Source organism: Condylura cristata, unplaced genomic scaffold, assembly GCF_000260355.1.
Source record: "Condylura cristata isolate star-nosed mole 26May11 unplaced genomic scaffold, ConCri1.0 scaffold00010, whole genome shotgun sequence".
NCBI classification, from domain to species: domain Eukaryota; kingdom Metazoa; phylum Chordata; class Mammalia; order Eulipotyphla; family Talpidae; genus Condylura; species Condylura cristata.
The window spans coordinates 37,033,976-37,051,567 of record NW_004567111.1 but is presented as its reverse complement, the minus strand read 5'-3'; the positions used below and the strand labels follow the sequence as shown (position 1 = coordinate 37,051,567).

The following is a 17,592-nucleotide window of genomic DNA, read 5'->3' as shown; positions in this document are numbered from 1 at the left end:
CACTTGTCTTTTTTAATTAAAAAAAAAAGAAATATTGTTAGGACCTTGATAAACATTCTTGGTAGTCCTATTAATTCATGCATTCTTGTTTTACATAGACAGCCATATTGTATGTGACTTGAGGGTTTTGTATTCTTCTTTCTAATTGGATGCTTTTTTCCCCTTTTCTTTCTTTCTTTTTTTTCTTTTTATCATTGTCCTGCTATTTATAGCCTCCATTATAGGAGTGCTGAGAGTGGTCATTCTTGTTTGTTTCCACCCTTGGGGGAAAACATTCACTCTTACCATCAATATTATATCAACTGAACTTCTTTTATTGTTGTAGTTGTCCTTTATCGAGTTGAAGAAGTTCCCTTCAATTCTTTCTCTTTCTTTCTTTCTTTTTTTTAATCATGAATGGACTTGAATGTTATCAACTGAGGTGATTCTATAATTTTCCTCCTTTAGTCTGCTGATAGAGTGAATCACATTGATTGGTTTGTTAATATTTATCAGCCATTCACAGGGTAAAGGCCATTTGACCATCATGTATTTATTACCCTTCTGATACATAGCTGGATTCAATTTGCTAAAATTTTTGTTAATGATATTTGTATGCATGCTCATTATATCTGCAGTTTTCTTTCTCTTTATTAATGATTTCACTGGGTTTTGGTAGTAGCGCAATGCTAGCCTCAGAGACTGAGTTGAGAATTGTGTTTTTCTGTAAGAAGTTTCTGTAGAATTTGCATTATTTCTTTCTTATAAGTGGTTGCTAGGATTTACAGTAAAACTATCTGAGCCTGAGGTTTATTTTTGTGTGTCTACGTGTGGATTAGGAAATTTTTTAAAATGAAAATTAAATTGTAAAATAGATACAGATCTAAGTTGTCTATTGTCTTTGAGTTTTGGTAGTTTGTGCCTTTCTAGAAATGTGTCTATTTCATTTAAGTTGTTTTATTGAAAGGAATTTGATACAATGTATTTTTATATTTATTCAGCTCAAAATACTTATTAATTTTGCTTTTGGATATTTGAATGCTGGGGTTTTTAAATGTGTGTTATTTTATTTCCAAATATTTGGAGCTTTCCCAGATAAGTTCCCATCATTGATTTCTAATTGTACTCAAAGAACATACTTTGTAAGATTGAAATCCATTTAAATTTATTGAGCCTTGATTTACGGTTTAGAATATGGTCTATGTTGATGAAAATTCCATGGTTCTGGAAAAGAATTGTGGACTGTTTTTGAATGGAATGTTCTGCAAAAACCAATTAGGTTGAGTGGCTAACAGTATTTATCAATGTTGTGTATCCTTGTTTTCTGTTACCTGGTTCTTTGAATTGTTAAGACAGTATTGCTGAAAATTCCAACTTTAATTGTGAATTGTTCTATTTGTTCTTGTATTTCTATCAGTTTTTGAAGCTCTGTTATCATTTGTTAGTACAAGTACTTGGGATTTTTATGGTCTCTTAAAAGCAGTCAGAGGAAGATGAATTGATCCTTTATTCATTATGAAATGACCTTTGCTCTGCAGTCTCTTTGGTCTGAATGATAGAGCCATTACAGTATTCTTTTGGTTAGTGTCAACGTGGAATAGCAACTTCCATCTTTTTAGTTATCCAGTCATGCCATTTTATTTAAAGCATATTTGTTATAGGCATCATAAGGTGGTATCTAGCTTTTCTTTTTTTTTTTAAAGATGTATTTATTTGTGCATACAGAGCCAGAGGCTCAGGGACGGCGAGAGGCTTCACCAGAGACAGAGTGGGGAGCAGAACAGGCAGATCCACGAAGTACACTGCTGAGGGGAGCAGCAGGGGTGTCAGGAGAGGTCTGCCATGCCATGTGGTCACCTCCGGGGAAGGTGGAATCGAACTCATGCGGAAGCGGCTTTAGATTCTCAGTGCTGTGCTTTAACCCACTGCGCCACCAGGGAAGGCCGGTATCTAGCTTTTTTATTTCAATCCAGTGTGGCAAGTGCTACTCCTTTATTAGGGTATGTAACTGAGACCATTTACATTTAATGTGATCATTACTTTATATGGTTTAACTCTAATTTTGCTACTTGTTTATATTATGTTCTTTATTCCCTTCTCCCCCTTGTTTTTCACTCATACATTTTCTTAGGCTTCTATTTTCTCTCATTCTCTCCAGCTGTTATTATTTTAGAAGTGTAGTATATCTTTAACTTTTCTGTCTACTTTTAAGTACTGTGAGAACATTGAAGCAGTTAACTTCCCCGGCTTCCCTTTGCCTTTGTTCTATTTTTGTCCCACATTTATTTCTAAATGTTACAGCCCTTGACCCATACCTTGTTATTATTTTTACTTTAATCAGTCAGTTACCTTTTAAAAAAGATTTGACTAGCTAGGGAGGAAATTGTATGTAACCACAAAATTACCATTTCTGGTACTCTTCATTCTGCTGGGTGGATCCAGATTTCCATGTAGTATCATTTTCTTCCTGCCTGAGAACTTACTTTAAAAAATGGTGCCAGTGCTGAATCCGTTCAGCTTTTGTATTTCTGAAAAGAATGAATTTCATTCTTGACAGGTATTTTCACTGGCCATAGAATGTTCGGCTCACAGGTTGCAGTTCCTATTTTTTCTTTGAGTACTTTGAACATTTTGCTGCTGCACTGTCTGCTGTCTGGCATTTTACAGCCAGAGGTCCCCTGTTGTTCTTACTGCTCGGAATATATCGCTAGTTCTTTTCTCTGGCTGCTTTGAAGATTTTTTTTTCTCTTTATCACTGGTTTTAAGCAATTTGATCATGGAGTAGTTTTCTTCACAATTTTCTTGCTTGAGGTCTGTTTAGCTTTTGTTTAGCTCCTTAGATCTGTGTATTTACTGTTTAAATAGTATTTGGGAGAAATTGCCATGATTTCTTACAGTATTTTCCCACTTTCCTTCCCTTCTCTTTAGCAACTTCACTAAGAAAAGTTTGGTTGTTAGAAACGACCCACAGATCAGTGGTTCTTTGATCTTTTTAAATTTTTTTTTTCAGTTTTATTCGATGTATTTTATTTTGCATAATTTCTATTACTGCCATATTACCCAATATTTCTTCTTCCCTAATTTGCTGTTATTCCCATACAATGTATTTTCTTCTCATTTATTTATTTTTCATTTATTAAAAAATGTGTTTTTTTAATGTCAACCATATTTCTACTTAATACGCTAATGTTTTCATCTACCTTCTTGAACATATAAAATATGGCTATGCTAATTGTTTTAATGCTCTTGTCGACAAATTATGTCATCTTTGCCATATCTGGGTCATTTTGATTAATTGATTTTCCTTCTCATTATGAGTCAGTCATACTTCCCTGCTTATTTGGATGCCTGGTACTTTTCATTGGATGCCAGACATTGTGAATTATTAGTTGCGAACTGTCCTGTATTTAACATCCTCGAGCTTTGTTTTGGGACAAAATTAAGTTACTTGGAAACAGTTTGATATTTTCAAGGCTTGCTTTTCAGCTGCTTTACACAGGCTAAAAACACCCCTCAATCGGGGATTAATTTTGCCCCATTACATTGGCATGCCCCAAATCTGATATATTTGAAGCTCTGGTGCCCCGTGCTTACAGGGTTTTAGAAACTCGGGCTGGTGGTAGCACCCAGAGCCCCTCAGCCTGCGTGATTTCCAGCAGCTGTTCTGCCCGCTCCTTTGGGCGGCAGCCTCTGGTTCCGTCAGCCAGATGCCTCCCAAGCCTGCTTTGCAGCCTGTGCTGAGCCGGGAGAAGGAGCCCTCTGTAGGCCCCCTCGTGCTTTTCTCGCTGTTTTCCAGAGAAAGGCCTGTGCACACCTAGAGAGCAAAAAGAGTGACTGTGTGACAAGCCTGTAGGTTCCCTTTTCTCGCTTACCAGTCTCTCAGCGGAATAAAAACCTCTACCGGTTTTTATTTTCTTCCTTACCTACATATATAATCTATTTATACTCTTATTTGTTACTTTTGCACTTCCAAATATTTTATAATCAAGCTGTAGAAGATTAGAATTGGGCTTTTAGATACCACTCTCAATACACAGTTCTTCGCGTCAGTCTCCCAGTAGTGCTAGCCTTTTAGAGTTAAACCAATAAAATAATAAAAATTTAAAAATCAATACTGTCATGTGAATCCCATGTGTAAGTCTCATGTATTAGCAACTCTTGCTTTTGTTGTTCTGTAAAACTGCCTTTCAACACACCTAGATGCCCCATTAGATTTGTCTTTGGCCTTGAGCACCCTTTCCCATGGAAAGGGTGTTCCATCAGCGCTCTGTGTAACTCACTCTAGCTCCAGCCAGAGCTCCTTTCTCCTACTCTGGTGCACAGCAGTTGCCACTTAGGCACCGGAGTGAGTTGGGGATCCCTTCCCTAGAGTGTCCTCATCCCTGGTTCATGTTCCCTTCCCTTCCTTTTTTCTTCCTTTTGGAATAAACAACCCTTTTTTAAAACGTTATTGTGTACGCTAAACGTGGCATCCACCCTGTCACCCACGCCTTGAGTGTGCAGCTCAGTGACCGTGACTAAGCACACAGGTGTGCAGTCCATCTCTGTTCCTTTTTTCTTGATTTGTTCCTTCATTTTGGCATTTGAAACATGTGTTTTTATTCTACTTTTTACTTAATGATGATCTGGCAAAGTGAAAAATTCTAGATAAAGAAGAACCTTTTTTGTCTCAGAATGTTAAAGACATTTTCACAGTTGTTTTCTGGGAGCCAGCAATGACATCCTGATTTTGGTTCTTGTGTTTGTAGCTTGCTTTTCTCTCTGGAAGTGTGTAGGATTTTCTTTGCCCTGCTGATCTTTAGTTTTACCATGTATTTTGGTGTAGGCTTTTTTTTCCCGTTACCATCTCCTTTTACCTGGAGGCTAGGGCCCCTCAGATCTGGAAAAAATCCTCGGTTTCTTTTGTAATTTCCCTCCCTCTGTTCTGTTTTTAGAATTCATCCTATTTTGTTGTTGGACCTCCTGGGTCCAACTTTTTAAATCTTGCACCAGTTCCATTTCTTTTTCTTTTGTTCTCCTTTTGGGAAGATTTCCCCAACTTTGTCTTCTACCCTTTCTATGGAAATTTAAAGTATGGTTGAACATCTTTTTGTTTTGATTGCTTTGGCCTTGCTTCTTGTTCTGAGTGTGGGGGACCTGACAACAAAACATTATTTAATATTTGTCTAAAATTCAACTTTTAAGAGTTTGATAGTTTCGTTTCTACCTACTCCCAGCGTCATTCCCAGCAAACTGGGACAGTGGGGGTGACTTGATGTCCCTAGACAGCGATGATTTGGTCAGGGATAGGGCAAACCAGACAAGATGTTTGGACAGAGGGAAAACAGGCTTTCTCCTCTTTGATGGTGACCCCCAGTGAGAACAAGTTAGGTGTTACTCTGTCTCAGAAAGACACTGGGCAGCCCTGCTCTGCTCATAACCTGAAGTACTTGCTAACAGCATGCAGAGGTCATTGAACTGGAATCCAGGAAAAAGACTCGTAGGCACACAAGACAGAAAAACAACAACAAAACTGCCCACTCTCAAGTGCAGGCTGTTTCTTGCTTCAGTCCTCACAGGAGCAGGCCTCCCCGTGCTGGCCCGGCCCAGGGCCTGTGGCCCTAAGACAACTCTCTTTCCACCTGTAGTGGTCTCTCCTGAAGCCATAGGTGTGTTTTCCTTGTGCAGTGAGCTAGTTTTTGTTGAACTCAGGGCCCTGGTCTAGATGTTTTGTCTTGTCAATAGATGAACCTTTCGAAAGTGATTTTGGCCTTTTGCACTATCAGACGTGGCTGCTCACAGGTTTTCCTCCAGAGCACTTCCCTCCACTCCTTTGCCTTCTTTTTCAAACACTCCCATGGATCCAGGAGAGACCCCTAAGGGTGGGAAGAGAGGCCGGGAAGTCTGTACCTGTGAGGCCTGGAGCGCAAGTAACAGCCTGTACATTTGAGAGTGGGGCAGTTTTTGTTGTTTTCAATGCCTTGGCTACCTACGAGCCTTGGAACATGGACTCCAGGTCAGTCACCTCTGCCTGCTGCTAGCAAGCGCTCTAGGATATGAGAAGAGGAGCAGGGCGTGGCCAGTCTTGCTAATTCAGTAACACCAGCATTTCTGGCTAAATTGATTTTTTTCATTTTTCATATAAAAATCCAGCCTTAATGTGACACATTTCTATGAAAGATAGGTTTCTAATCATTCTTTTGGTTGTATTTCTTTTGGACTCAACAAATTGTCCAGAAGTATACACAGATATTAGAGGATATTCGTTCCAGGATGTATCTTACAATTTTTCTTAAAGTAGTAAAGTTGTAGAAACTAGCATAGTGTCCATCTGAAAGGATATGGGTTCAGCATACATCTGCTTATATTGGCATCCGTAACTTAATGGATGATCAGTTGAAATGAATGAAATGAAAATATATAACCATCTTATTTTTCTGTTCGTATTCAAGGGTATCATGAATAAATAAAATTTAGCTAGCATAAGAATCTTTTTAAACTCTATCTGGGAATTTAAAATGTATTTCTTTAGTGTAACTTTAGAGGTTTAGTTTTTGTACCTTTTACAGCTTACCATGACACTTCAGTAACTTTCTGTGCAACTGGTATTCAGTTAAATTACATAAATGGACTTAATCACAAATATAATTTAATGATAAATTTAACTTTCAAAATATAGAAACTATGAAATGAAAAAAGAATCCTGTCTGTATCCATAACTGTAGAAACCATGTGCCCACTTACCAAATTACTATAATTTTTTAAGCTCCCACGTAAAATAAATTTGAATCATATAAAATAATATATAAACTTGTAAGTAATAAATATGCTAGTAAATGTCATCCATTATTTTTAAAAAGCTTTGAAAAGCTGGAGAATAATCCTTAGATAAAAAAGAATGTTACAACTTTATAGTTATACTATTTTTTTTAACCCAGGAGAATTGGCCTTTTATGACCTACCACAGTCACCAAACTTGGTTACTAAGTCACTTTGGACAGCTTCTAAAAAGTAAATGTCCCCCTGCCAGCATTGGGTTAACTTAAAACAATGTCTAGAAGGTTCCTACAGACTTTAAACTCTTCTAAATTAAAGGATGTTTCTTTGAGGACAAATATTTGAGAGACACAAGATGCGTGCGTGTGAAACACACACATGCAGGTGTTCTGCGGTCACATTTTGTGCTGAAATACTTGTCTGGATTAGCTTCCCTGCTGTGTTTTGTTTCTGGTTTACAGTATTACGCCATTAGAGGGCAGTATTGTAGAGGTTAAATTTGCCTTTTGAACTGTTGCATTGCAAACTGTTTATGATCCTAAAATGAAGCAAATTTAAACTGTAACTTGATTCACCATTGCGAGTATTTAAAATAAACAGAGGATAAGCTGGTTTGCACCCTGATTTCTTCGACTTTCTTTTGGAAAAGGAATTTGGTTTTTCATCGGGGAGAAATACTTGTATTTCCATCCTCTGGTGTAAGAAAGCTCAGTCTTTATAGGATGCCATTTCATTTCCCACAAACCTTGCTTAGGAATTTATTGACAATAGATCTATTCAACCTGTGGATTGACTTTTCTAGCTGTAAACTGCAGAAGGGGAGATGAGTTTAAAGTTAACGGCTCTAGGGATTTTAAAATGATTTTAAATTGATCCATCGAATTTCACCTTGTGGACGCTTTTTGGCCTCAATTTATGTAATATGTCTAGTGAAAAAATATAAGTAAGGGTTTGGGGATCCCAGTTATGCACCTCTAAAACAGCAAATTATTACAGTAGTTATTATCCTTGTAAATGAAACCATTTATACAATCGTCCTATCACTGCCGCCTGTAAGAACTAGATAATTGAAATCGAGACACTCGGGCTCCTGCGAGTCTTTAGCGGAGGAACTGGGCATGCCCAGTAGCTCAGACGGTTCTGGTTGCAAATAGGAAGCTTTCGCAGATCGGCAGCCGCGGGGACCGGCAGCTCCGGGGACAGGGTCTGATTCCCTTGAACGTAAGCACGTGCGGGGGCCCCAATCCTGTTTTTCAGGGACCGTTGACGATTTCTGCCGAAGTGGTGGCCCCACTTCCCAAGGCGCGCGAGGCCTCCGCTGCCCCGCACTGCGGCCCCGCGGAGTGCGGCCTGGACTAGCCCACCCTAGAGAGCGGGATCGGGAGGCTGGGGGCGGGGTGGGGGTGGGGTGGGGAGGAAGGCGGGGAACGGGGGAGCAGGGCGGAGAAGGGAGATGGAGGTGGTTCCTGTGGCGCACTAACCAATCAGCGCAAGCCTTCCCTGCATATATTTTGTACTGAGACCTGGAGTCCTGGTCTAGAGCCTAGTGGAGCCCGGCGGCCGACCTGGGAGCTTTCTCTGCACCCAGCAGTGGGATCTGCATCTTTCTAGGCTCACCAAGCCCTAGTAGCCGGGTTTCTTCAAATTAGGGCTGCTGATTTCTCTTTCTCCCCGGGCTGCAGAAAGCTCCAAGATTTTTTTTTTAAATCTAGCTCAAACCAGGCTGCCGGTATTCCCTCCCCCCCCCCTTTTTTTTTCCGCGAGGGTGATTTTTGGCTGCAATTGCATGAAATCCCAATGGTGTAGACCAGTGGCGATGGATCTAGGAGTTTACCAACTGAGACATTTTTCAATTTCTTTCTTGTCATCTTTGCTGGGGACTGAAAACGCCTCTGTGAGACTTGACAATAGGTAAATGCCGACTGGGATAGTTTCTTTAAATTTACTCGGGAGATACTTGTAATGATGCAGGTGAAAGATAGCCAGCCGAATTCCTTTGTCCATTGCTGAGAGACTACGGTGACATGGATGTTGCTTTTTGAAATGTTTAAAATAGCCTTCTTTTTCACGGGTCTGGCCAGAGAACAGGCTTTTACCACATTATGTAATTTAGCTGCTTTTTTACGGCTCACTATAATAGGGAAATGTCTAGCTATTCGTTAGTAAGAGTGGCTGGTGTGTTCTGGAGGGTTGTATGTTGCAGAGTGTTAAAGAATAGTTTTTAAGTGATGCTAGTAACATCACAGAAGTGGGGATTCCTTTTTTCTAGAAAAAAAAATCTCAAATGTTCACGATAAATTTCATTTATCGATTCCCCCCCTCTTTTCCAGCTCCTCTGGTGCAAGTGTGGTAGCTATTGACAACAAAATCGAGCAAGCTATGGTATGTACTGATTAAAAATCATTTATACTAAATGTGGGCACCAAAAAGAAAAAAAAAAAAAAGCCAGATGTCTTGGGGATGGAAGCAGCTCATCCATAGTTCAGAGGATTGCCCCCCGTACATTTAGGAATGCCTGCACTGTCTCCATTCTGCCAGCTTGGAGCCTCTTGCCGTGGCGGCTTTGGAGCAGAAGGGGCCGACGCTATCAAATGTTCTTTCTGTCCAGCCTCCCCCGGCCACCCTCCCCCCTGCTCCCCCCAACCCACCCCCTATGGTTGGGAATTTTGCAGACGTGCCCCTTTGGGCTGGGGACTTGCTGGGGAAGCGCTGGCCCTGCCGCCGGCACGTCCCGATGTGGCTGCGTTAGGAATCCCGAGGCTTACTGGGGACCCGGGCGCGGGGGCCGACCCAGCCGCGAGGGGCTCCGAGAACGGCCTTCTCGATCGCACGCGAATGAATACAGACGAACTCCCCGTGATGTGGGCTGCTGCACAATGACGAAGAATCCGAAAAGTTTTGTCTGCTCTGCCTGCGCCTGGATTTCTCCTGTTTTTTTATTTCCGCCTTGGCCGTTCTTTGTTATTGGAGCAGCGCCTGTGGCTCTTCTCACGGGATACTCTGCCCACTGTTGCTAGGCAAACTCCGAACCTTTAATTCGGAGCTATAAATAACTCGAGCCCCCATTGGCTGCTACGTCTGCCCAGGTTTCTGTGATGTCAGCTTAATCACGAAAAAAGGGGGGCGGTAGGGGTGGAGGGAGGAAAATGCGGCAACATGCTCGGTAGGAACTGGCTGCAGCCGGTGCTGAGGGAGGCGGGCGGAGGGAGGGACTTGGGGCGGGGAGGTGGCTACCGTTGCTGTGGCCTCCGCGTCCAGGCGGCAGGGCCGGCCAGGCTCCTGCCGGGAGGCCGAGCCTAGGTGCAGCTTGTATCCCAAGGAGGCTGCTGCCCGCAGAGGAAGCATAGACTTTTAAAAAGTTGACCGCGCACACATTCAACTTAAGCAGCATACAGTTGTGGCGGTATTCTGTCGATCACCCCAAGTTCCTTTTATTGAATTCTCCAGCTGGATACTGGATACTTTAGGGAAAGTATCCATCTTTATGCAAGATAATGCTGTAGAAATGCAGAGCCCAGGCAGTGGTAAATGGTACACTAAACCTTCTTTTCACCCCCCCCCCCCTTCTCCCTTTCAGGATCTGGTGAAAAGCCATTTGATGTATGCGGTTAGAGAGGAAGTGGAGGTCCTCAAAGAGCAAATCAAAGAACTAATAGAGAAAAATTCCCAGCTGGAGCAGGAAAACAACCTGCTGAAGACACTGGCCAGTCCAGAGCAGCTTGCCCAGTTTCAGGCCCAGCTGCAGACTGGCTCCCCTCCTGCCACCACACAGCCACAGGGCGCCACGCAGCCTCCCGCCCAGCCCGCATCCCAGGGCTCAGGACCAACCGCATAGCCGCCTATGCCTCGGCAGAGCTGGCTGCTGCTGTCGGAACTGAACAGATCGGAGAAGATGTGCTAGGGGGAACCCACCTCCACAGTCACCCATTTCATTGCTCGCTGCGAGAGAGACGTGAGACTGACATATGCCATTATCTCTTTTCCAGTATTAAACACTCATATGCTTTGGGCTTGAAGAAATTTTTTAGCTGAGTGAATTAAAGGTTAATCAGAGAATTAGCATGGATATACTGGGACCTCATGATGCAGCTTGGCAGATACGTGAGAAGTGGTCTAATTCATGCTGAGGAGCTGTGTGCCTTTCCATCCCTACCCTGCTCCCCACCCCACTCCCAGCCTTCTCGCGCGCCTGCTTGCTGGTGTTGTACTATGGGGTCACGAAGCAGTGCTGTGCCACTGGCCTCTCCTCTCTTCTCCCCCCCGCGAGGAACTGGAAAGGGGAGGCGAAGTGTAAAGACTGATGCGTAGTCTCACCTAAAATGAGGGGAACGAAACACTGTTCATCATACAGATTGACGACTGTCACCAACATCCATAAAACATAGTACTGTGCCTCTTTCTGAAACAGTGGATGACACAAAACTATTTGAGTGACTAAAAAACGGTGACAGGTAGCTGGGACCTAGGCTATCTTACTTACCACAAAGGTTGTTTTGCTTATTGTATATTTGTGTATGTAGTGTAACTTTTGTACAATAGAGGACTGTAACTACTATTTAGGTTGTACAGATTGAAATTTAGATGTTTCATTGGCTGTCTGAAGAGGTGTGGAGTGTCTTTTATATAGAGACTTACACTAAAATGTTCCATGAAGAAAACCACACCGAAAGAAATTTTAAGAATTTGGCACAGTTTATAGTCTCTCTGTGTAACCTGAAATCTAGCTGCTGAATATCTTGAAGTAAATCCCTGTTCACTGAAGTCCTTTGATTGAGCTGGTTGAATACTTTGAAGAATGATCAGTGCTAGCTAATGAAGTGAGTTTCCCAGTAGGGGTTTCTGCATATTACCTGTATAGTAGTTATATGCATATGTTTCTGTGCATGTTCTCTACACAGTTGTAAGGTGTCACTGTATTTAACTGTTGCACTTGTCAACTTTCAATAAAGCATATAAAATGTTGATAAACAAGTGTTTCCATAGTATACTGTTAACCCGATTGTGGTCATATCCACAACTATTTGTAGGTAAAGTTAAAACAACTTGACTAGTAAACTCCCAAAGGGAAGTGACAAGGTTGGGTAAAGTAGGGGTGCGCTAGTGGTTTGATTATGGAAGTAGGGGGGAAATAGAACGGTGTGGGGTGTTTGTTTTTTTTTTTTTTTTTTTTTGACCATGCTGGGAAGAGAGACAGTGAAGGTGACAAGAGCTCAATACTTCTTCTAACTGTGTGACCTGGATGAGTAGTTTCCCTCCTCAGGGCTGGTGGGAAGCATGGAAAGAGAGAGCCTCTAAACTCCCCTGTGGCTTTCGAATTCTAGGAGTTCATGAAAGTCTTAATCTTCTGATGTTTGCCAGCTGAGAGGTGAATGAGCCTTATTCTGTGTTATGATCCTAATAAGACACCCCTGGACCGGAAGCTGGAAACTGGAGAGAGAAACTGGTGTCTACCTAAAGAACTCTTATCACCCTGGGGTAGGATGTCTGTCTGAGTGTGGAGTGAGTTTCTAGCTCCCGGGAATGTTCAAGCTAATAACTGGGTGATTCCAGGGCTTTCTTTTACTGGCTTTGACATGAGACTGGATGAGGAAGAGAGTCCCTTCTGCGGATTTCTGAAACTAAACATCAGGTGGGAATATAAAACATGCTTACAACAAATCCGCACCTGAGGAATGAGCTGAGCGCTCCCTCTGTTAGGGGCACCGGCGGCAAGCAGCTTGCTCCGGAGTCTGTCCCAGACCTCAGTAACAGCCCCCGCGTCAGCGTCAGCGGAAGTTAGAGCGTCCCCAGGTGCCAAAGTTTTTATCTGAGCCCTTGTAGGGCAGAGGTGTAGCTCTTCTGAATCCTTTTCTCTAATGGACAGGACCTAGCAGGACAGTGATAGGTGAGTGGAACATCAGAGCTTCCTGAAAATAAGAGGACAGTGGCAGTTTGCCAGAAAGATAGTTTGGGGATTTGGTGAAGACTTAAAAATAATCTTTACCAGATTAGTTTGAAGGTTATGTAACTAGTTTAAATAAAGAGATACTTAACATAGTAGTTAGGTTAACTTAAAAAAAAAAAAACAGTGAACAGAAATATCTAGCCACATCTTTTATATTTTTAATGAAAGTCTTTAATACTGAAAGTGCCAATTGTGGAAAATTTGAGACGTTTCACCTCACTGTATCATTAAGATAATGGAGAACGTTCTCCATTATTTAGAGGAACTGGAGGGTCCTTTTTAAAAAAAATAAAAATAAAAACTATTGTATGTGAAACAAGAATGAATTTAATTCAAGTCAAAAGATGTTTTTCCATACATGTTCCTCATTTTAGCAATTACTAAACATGGCATAAGTGATCGACTAATGTAAGGTTATTTAAAGTAATTTTTAAAGGCATTTTACTACTAGCTTACAGACCTGATTCGACCACTGTAGACCTGTGAATTGTCACATAAGTAATAGTATCACACTTAGGTCTTGTGGAGAAGGAAAGACTTTTAAGGTGAATAGAATGTTGTACAAGCACTTGGGTGTTCGTGACGTCATCAGTGGCAGCAGGGGAGACCTCCCTTCAGTAGAGAAACAGAAGGAAGTTTACATGGTTTCAATGAATGTGCTTTCTGTTCCAAATTAACAATGTTCATAACTCATTAATTGCGTTTGGGGGCATAGTTAAAAGCAACTTTTATTTTTCATTGTGTGATGAATATACAAAGCCAGAATCAATGTTAAATTTACACGCACAATGCATAAAAGTTAATTAAGACGGCATTTTATTTAAATGGAGTATTTAAAGTTACCAGAGGCCTGAGAGGATGACTGCTTTTAGATGTCAGCTTCAAAGCCATTTAGATAGCAGGAATGTCATACATTTTAGAGGCGGAGGCAGAACAAATGAGGTTTGTGCCACCTTAGACAAATTGCCTGGAAGTGGAGAAACGTTGCATGTTGAGTTTGCTGCCATGGCATGGGGGAGACTTCCTGCTGCTGGGCCTGGCCCTACAGTGACCGGCCCTTGAGTTAGGGCTGATCCCTGCTCTCTAATCCATGAGACGAGCTGGATCATGGCTCGGGATGCTGCCCTGCCTTGAGTTAGCACAGTCCTCCACTTTTGACATCATTCCTTTTAATTTTGGAGGGGAAGGATGCTGCTTTGTTTGTTCTTTTAACTTCTTGGCCTAAGGTTAATTTGGTTGTATTCCTACCCACACTGGTTACCTCCTAAGTGATCCTAGGCAGGTTACTTGACTGCTAATCTGTTTCCTCATGTAAAAATGGGAACAACCTATCTCCGTGGGTTTTTGTAAGTTTGGTGCTGGAAAGGAGTAAGCACAGAGGTGGGTTCAGAGTTAAATATTTGAGGGTGCAAACCATAACTGTTATTTTTTTGATATTCCTCCTAGAGTCTATATTTATTTGTGTATTTACTTTTGTATATTTGGAATCAAGCTGTGGCACTTTCCAAGTACCTTTTGATAATAGCCGTGGATGTTAAAGTTTTTTCACAAAAACATAAAAATGCCATTAAGAATATGGGCAGAAACGTAACATTGCAATCTGAATGTGAAAAAGCAGTTGTTTCACTTGTGTGAGTGAGAGAAGGGGTGAGTGGGAGTTGTTCCTTGAAAATGATGGTGGAAGTAAACACAATTATAGGTGGGAGACATAATATTAATGCACATGTAATGAGAGATATATAAATTTCCTTATGGAAACAGGCTCTATGTAAAACAATATTTACTGACTCCGGGGCTGGTGATCAAACTTGACTTTTTGGAAGGTTCTAGTGGCCATTTCGAAATGTGCCCAGATCGCTTTCATCCAGGTGGACGGGGCTATGCGTGGGCCACGGCAGAGCAGAAGCCCTTGAGTTTAGTCAGGCTAAGACGGCAGGAAGTGGTTAGTGATGGTGCAAGCACTAACGGGCAGCAACTGTAACTATGTGAGAATTCAAGCACAAGAGTTTAACATCCAGACTCTCAGGTTCTCTGTGAAAGGCCTGATTTATTGGCAGTGGACACTTCTTCCGCTCTCATTTGGCCTTCAGGCTGCAACTTTATGTCTTCCACCTTCTACTTCTGCCTTGGGGTTCTAGAAAGTGGACATAGGCTACCTGGGAAGCCCTGCTAATTCACTCAGAAAACATCCATGCCAGAAATACTATAGCAGAGAAGCCACAGTCCATGCCTTTGGGGACAGCCCAAGTGGCCGTCTTTGAGATAAATGAAGTGTTTGGTTTTCTGGTGAGATTCGCGTTATCTGATAATACCTACCTGAATTATTCCTTCTTGGATAAACCCTTTGGCAAACATATTTCTGGGAGTTCTTTCAAGAACTCTTTGTTAAGTTGGCAGTATTTCTTCATGGTGGTATAATAGCTACCCTCACCCCCCTTTCTTTCTTGACAACACCCCCCCAACCCCTCACCCTCACACTGTATTTTATAACTGACTGAGGGAAAAGTACTTTTTGCAATTCACTGTACATAAGGTTACACCACACACAGGCCCCAGATTTTTAGGAACAATGTATTTCAGTTAAAGCCATCTGTCTTGTTGTGTCATGTACATTCAGAACACACCCTGATAAGTTTTGTAGTTGCTGAAGACAAAAGACCAAGAAAATAGCTTTTCTCCTTAAGAGAGGATGTGATGGAGATATATTTCAGTGGCCAGCTTCTGGTGTGCTAAGGCTACTTGGGTCATGGGAGATGGAACTTTCAGCGATAAACCAGGGAAGTTTTGTGTAAGCCAGTTGGTCCCCTAGATCCCATTTTCTCCCTCCACTTGGACAACACAGATAACACCATCCCCCACTCCAGCACCAGGCCTCCTGAAGTGTGGCGTTCGGTAGCACTTTGTTGCAGTCAACGGACTGAGAGCCGAAGTGACAAGCACTCGTGGCCTGGCCACAGACAACTGTCAGGCTCAGCAGTGAGCTGTGTGGCCTCTCCCTCCGCTGGCCCGATGGAGAAGGCCGAGGCTCTGGAGGTGAGCCTCAGACGCTGGTCCCGGTAGACTCTGCGTGCCTCCCCTCAAACTTAGTCCCGGGCAGCGGAGCAGCGGAGTTATGTCAGCAAGAGACTCAGCCCACTAGGCCTTTCCTTCGGTGGCTTACCTCAACTGCTAAGAAATGTGGGCCTGAAGTAGGTGCTTCTACTAGCCCCCTATAGCAGGGGACTTTTATCCTGATTCAGTGGTGGGTGGTGTGAAACCACCAGAGGTGGGAGAGAATGAGAGAGCTGTATTGTAAAGTGGCTGAAGGTTTTGTAGCTGTTGCCTGTGGTGAGCTGGCAGGCTGCCCATGTGCCCAGGCAGGAAGGTGGTGACCTATGGCTCTTCACTGAGTTTGGCAAACGCTCTTAAGGAGAAAGGTGAGCTCAGAAAAGAATTGGCACAGCTTGTAAGGAGAAAGGAGAGGGAATAAAAGGTATAGATATGCGGGACTGACTAGTATTAGAAAATTTATTTCTAGGTCCCAAAGAGTTAGAAAAGACCAGGAAAACAGTAGAAGCCCATTAAGGTTTTTCACATAAAGTTCCTCACCCCTTCCTTCAGCAAAAATTGACTAGAAGGTATGGATTCCCCAAAAATGCCTTTTTCTTTTTGGCTTCAGGTGCTTTCTAGATGGCCATTCTTCAGCTGACAGTCGGGGAGACAAAGTATTAAAATACAACCCAATTTTGCAGCAGAAAAATACTTTAAGTGTTACTACTGACATATTGGATTGTTTGTATACAAATAAGACAGAAATCAACTAAGGTTCTTAGGGGCATCTGGTGAAAGAAAACATCAGCCAGCCCCAACTTAAGCAGCGAACCCCTCAGGCCCTTGAATTTGCAGAAGCTGGAAGTAGTTAAAGCGGGCTTCTAAGTTATCTGGGAAATCTTTCTCCTCAGTGACCGCCTCACAGGCACCCAGGAAGGACACAGGACGAGCAACTCTCCCAGATGTAGGAGCCTAGAGCTTTGAAGAATAAGGGGTTGGGGGGGCAGGGATTTTTTCCAGAGGGCCAGGGGCCCCCCCTCTCAGTGCCAGATCTGCAGGGTTCACAGCTGATGGAAACGGGGATCAACTCTGGAGCTCCTTTCTTCCAACCACAGTTTTATTGGCTTTGCCACTGCGTGTGGTCAGAGCGGGGATCTATACTGTGCATTCTCTCCTCTGGTCCACCCATACACCTCCACCTGAAGAGTTCTCTACCCAGCTACTCCAGATACCACAGCCCAGCCTGGGGATCAGGGTTAAGGGGCACCTGACAGAGCTCCTACTGTCTGGGACAAGAGTTAGAAAAGTAGATCATCATAATTTAGTGAGGTGCCTGAGAAACGGGAGTGTTAGGAGCAGCCTCAGAGCAAAGGAGGAAGAGTGGTCGTGCAAGCAGGAGGTGGGGGCCATCTCATGCGGCCAGAAGGAGCCAGGGGAGCGCTGGGAGAGCAGAGCGGGCCGGAGTTGCTTGGAGCCCCCTTTAGAAATAATCTGCTGACATAATGCAGGGGCCATGGGCATGGATGCTGTGCTGGAAGCCGTCTGAGAAACTGCAGCCTCTTGCAGTAGCGGTGACCCTGGGCTCAGGGGTACCTGGGCATGAGGTGGCTGGATAGCAGGAAACCAGGGCAGGAAGGCCAGCACTGACCAGTGACTGGGGACTGGTGCTAAACCCTCAGCCTGACATTGGGGGGTGGGAGAGGGGGCGGTGGTGAGCAGCTGAGTCCAGCTTGCTTACAGGCCAGCGCTGAGGGGAGCCTTAGACAGTTGCTTGCTGGGATTGGGAACTCGGGAGAGAGGACCCTGAGCTACAGCTGAGCTTTATAGACAGCCCAGCCCTAGCGAAAGAGACCTGGCGAGACCTGGCGCAGTCAGAGGGGCCT

At 43.1% G+C, this 17,592-nt stretch overlaps 1 protein-coding gene across 3 annotated transcripts in view; it reads left to right on the top strand.

The window, feature by feature from the left end:
• TSC22D1 (TSC22 domain family, member 1) overlaps positions 1–11,703 on the top strand; it is a 107,394-nt gene extending 95,691 nt beyond the window's left edge. The window contains exons 1-3 of one of the 3 annotated variants that reach the window (XM_004680136.2): positions 7,871–7,956; positions 9,066–9,117; positions 10,313–11,703. In XM_004680136.2, the coding sequence (XP_004680193.1) occupies positions 9,115–9,117; positions 10,313–10,570 (261 nt within the window). In that variant the 5' untranslated portion in view covers positions 7,871–7,956; positions 9,066–9,114 and the 3' untranslated portion in view covers positions 10,571–11,703. Of the gene's footprint in view, positions 1–7,870; positions 7,957–8,208; positions 8,647–9,065; positions 9,118–10,312 lie in introns of those variants that run through there. The other 2 variants (XM_004680135.2, XM_004680134.2) reach the window with 2 other exon arrangements.
• The last annotated feature ends 5,889 nt before the right edge of the window (positions 11,704–17,592 follow it).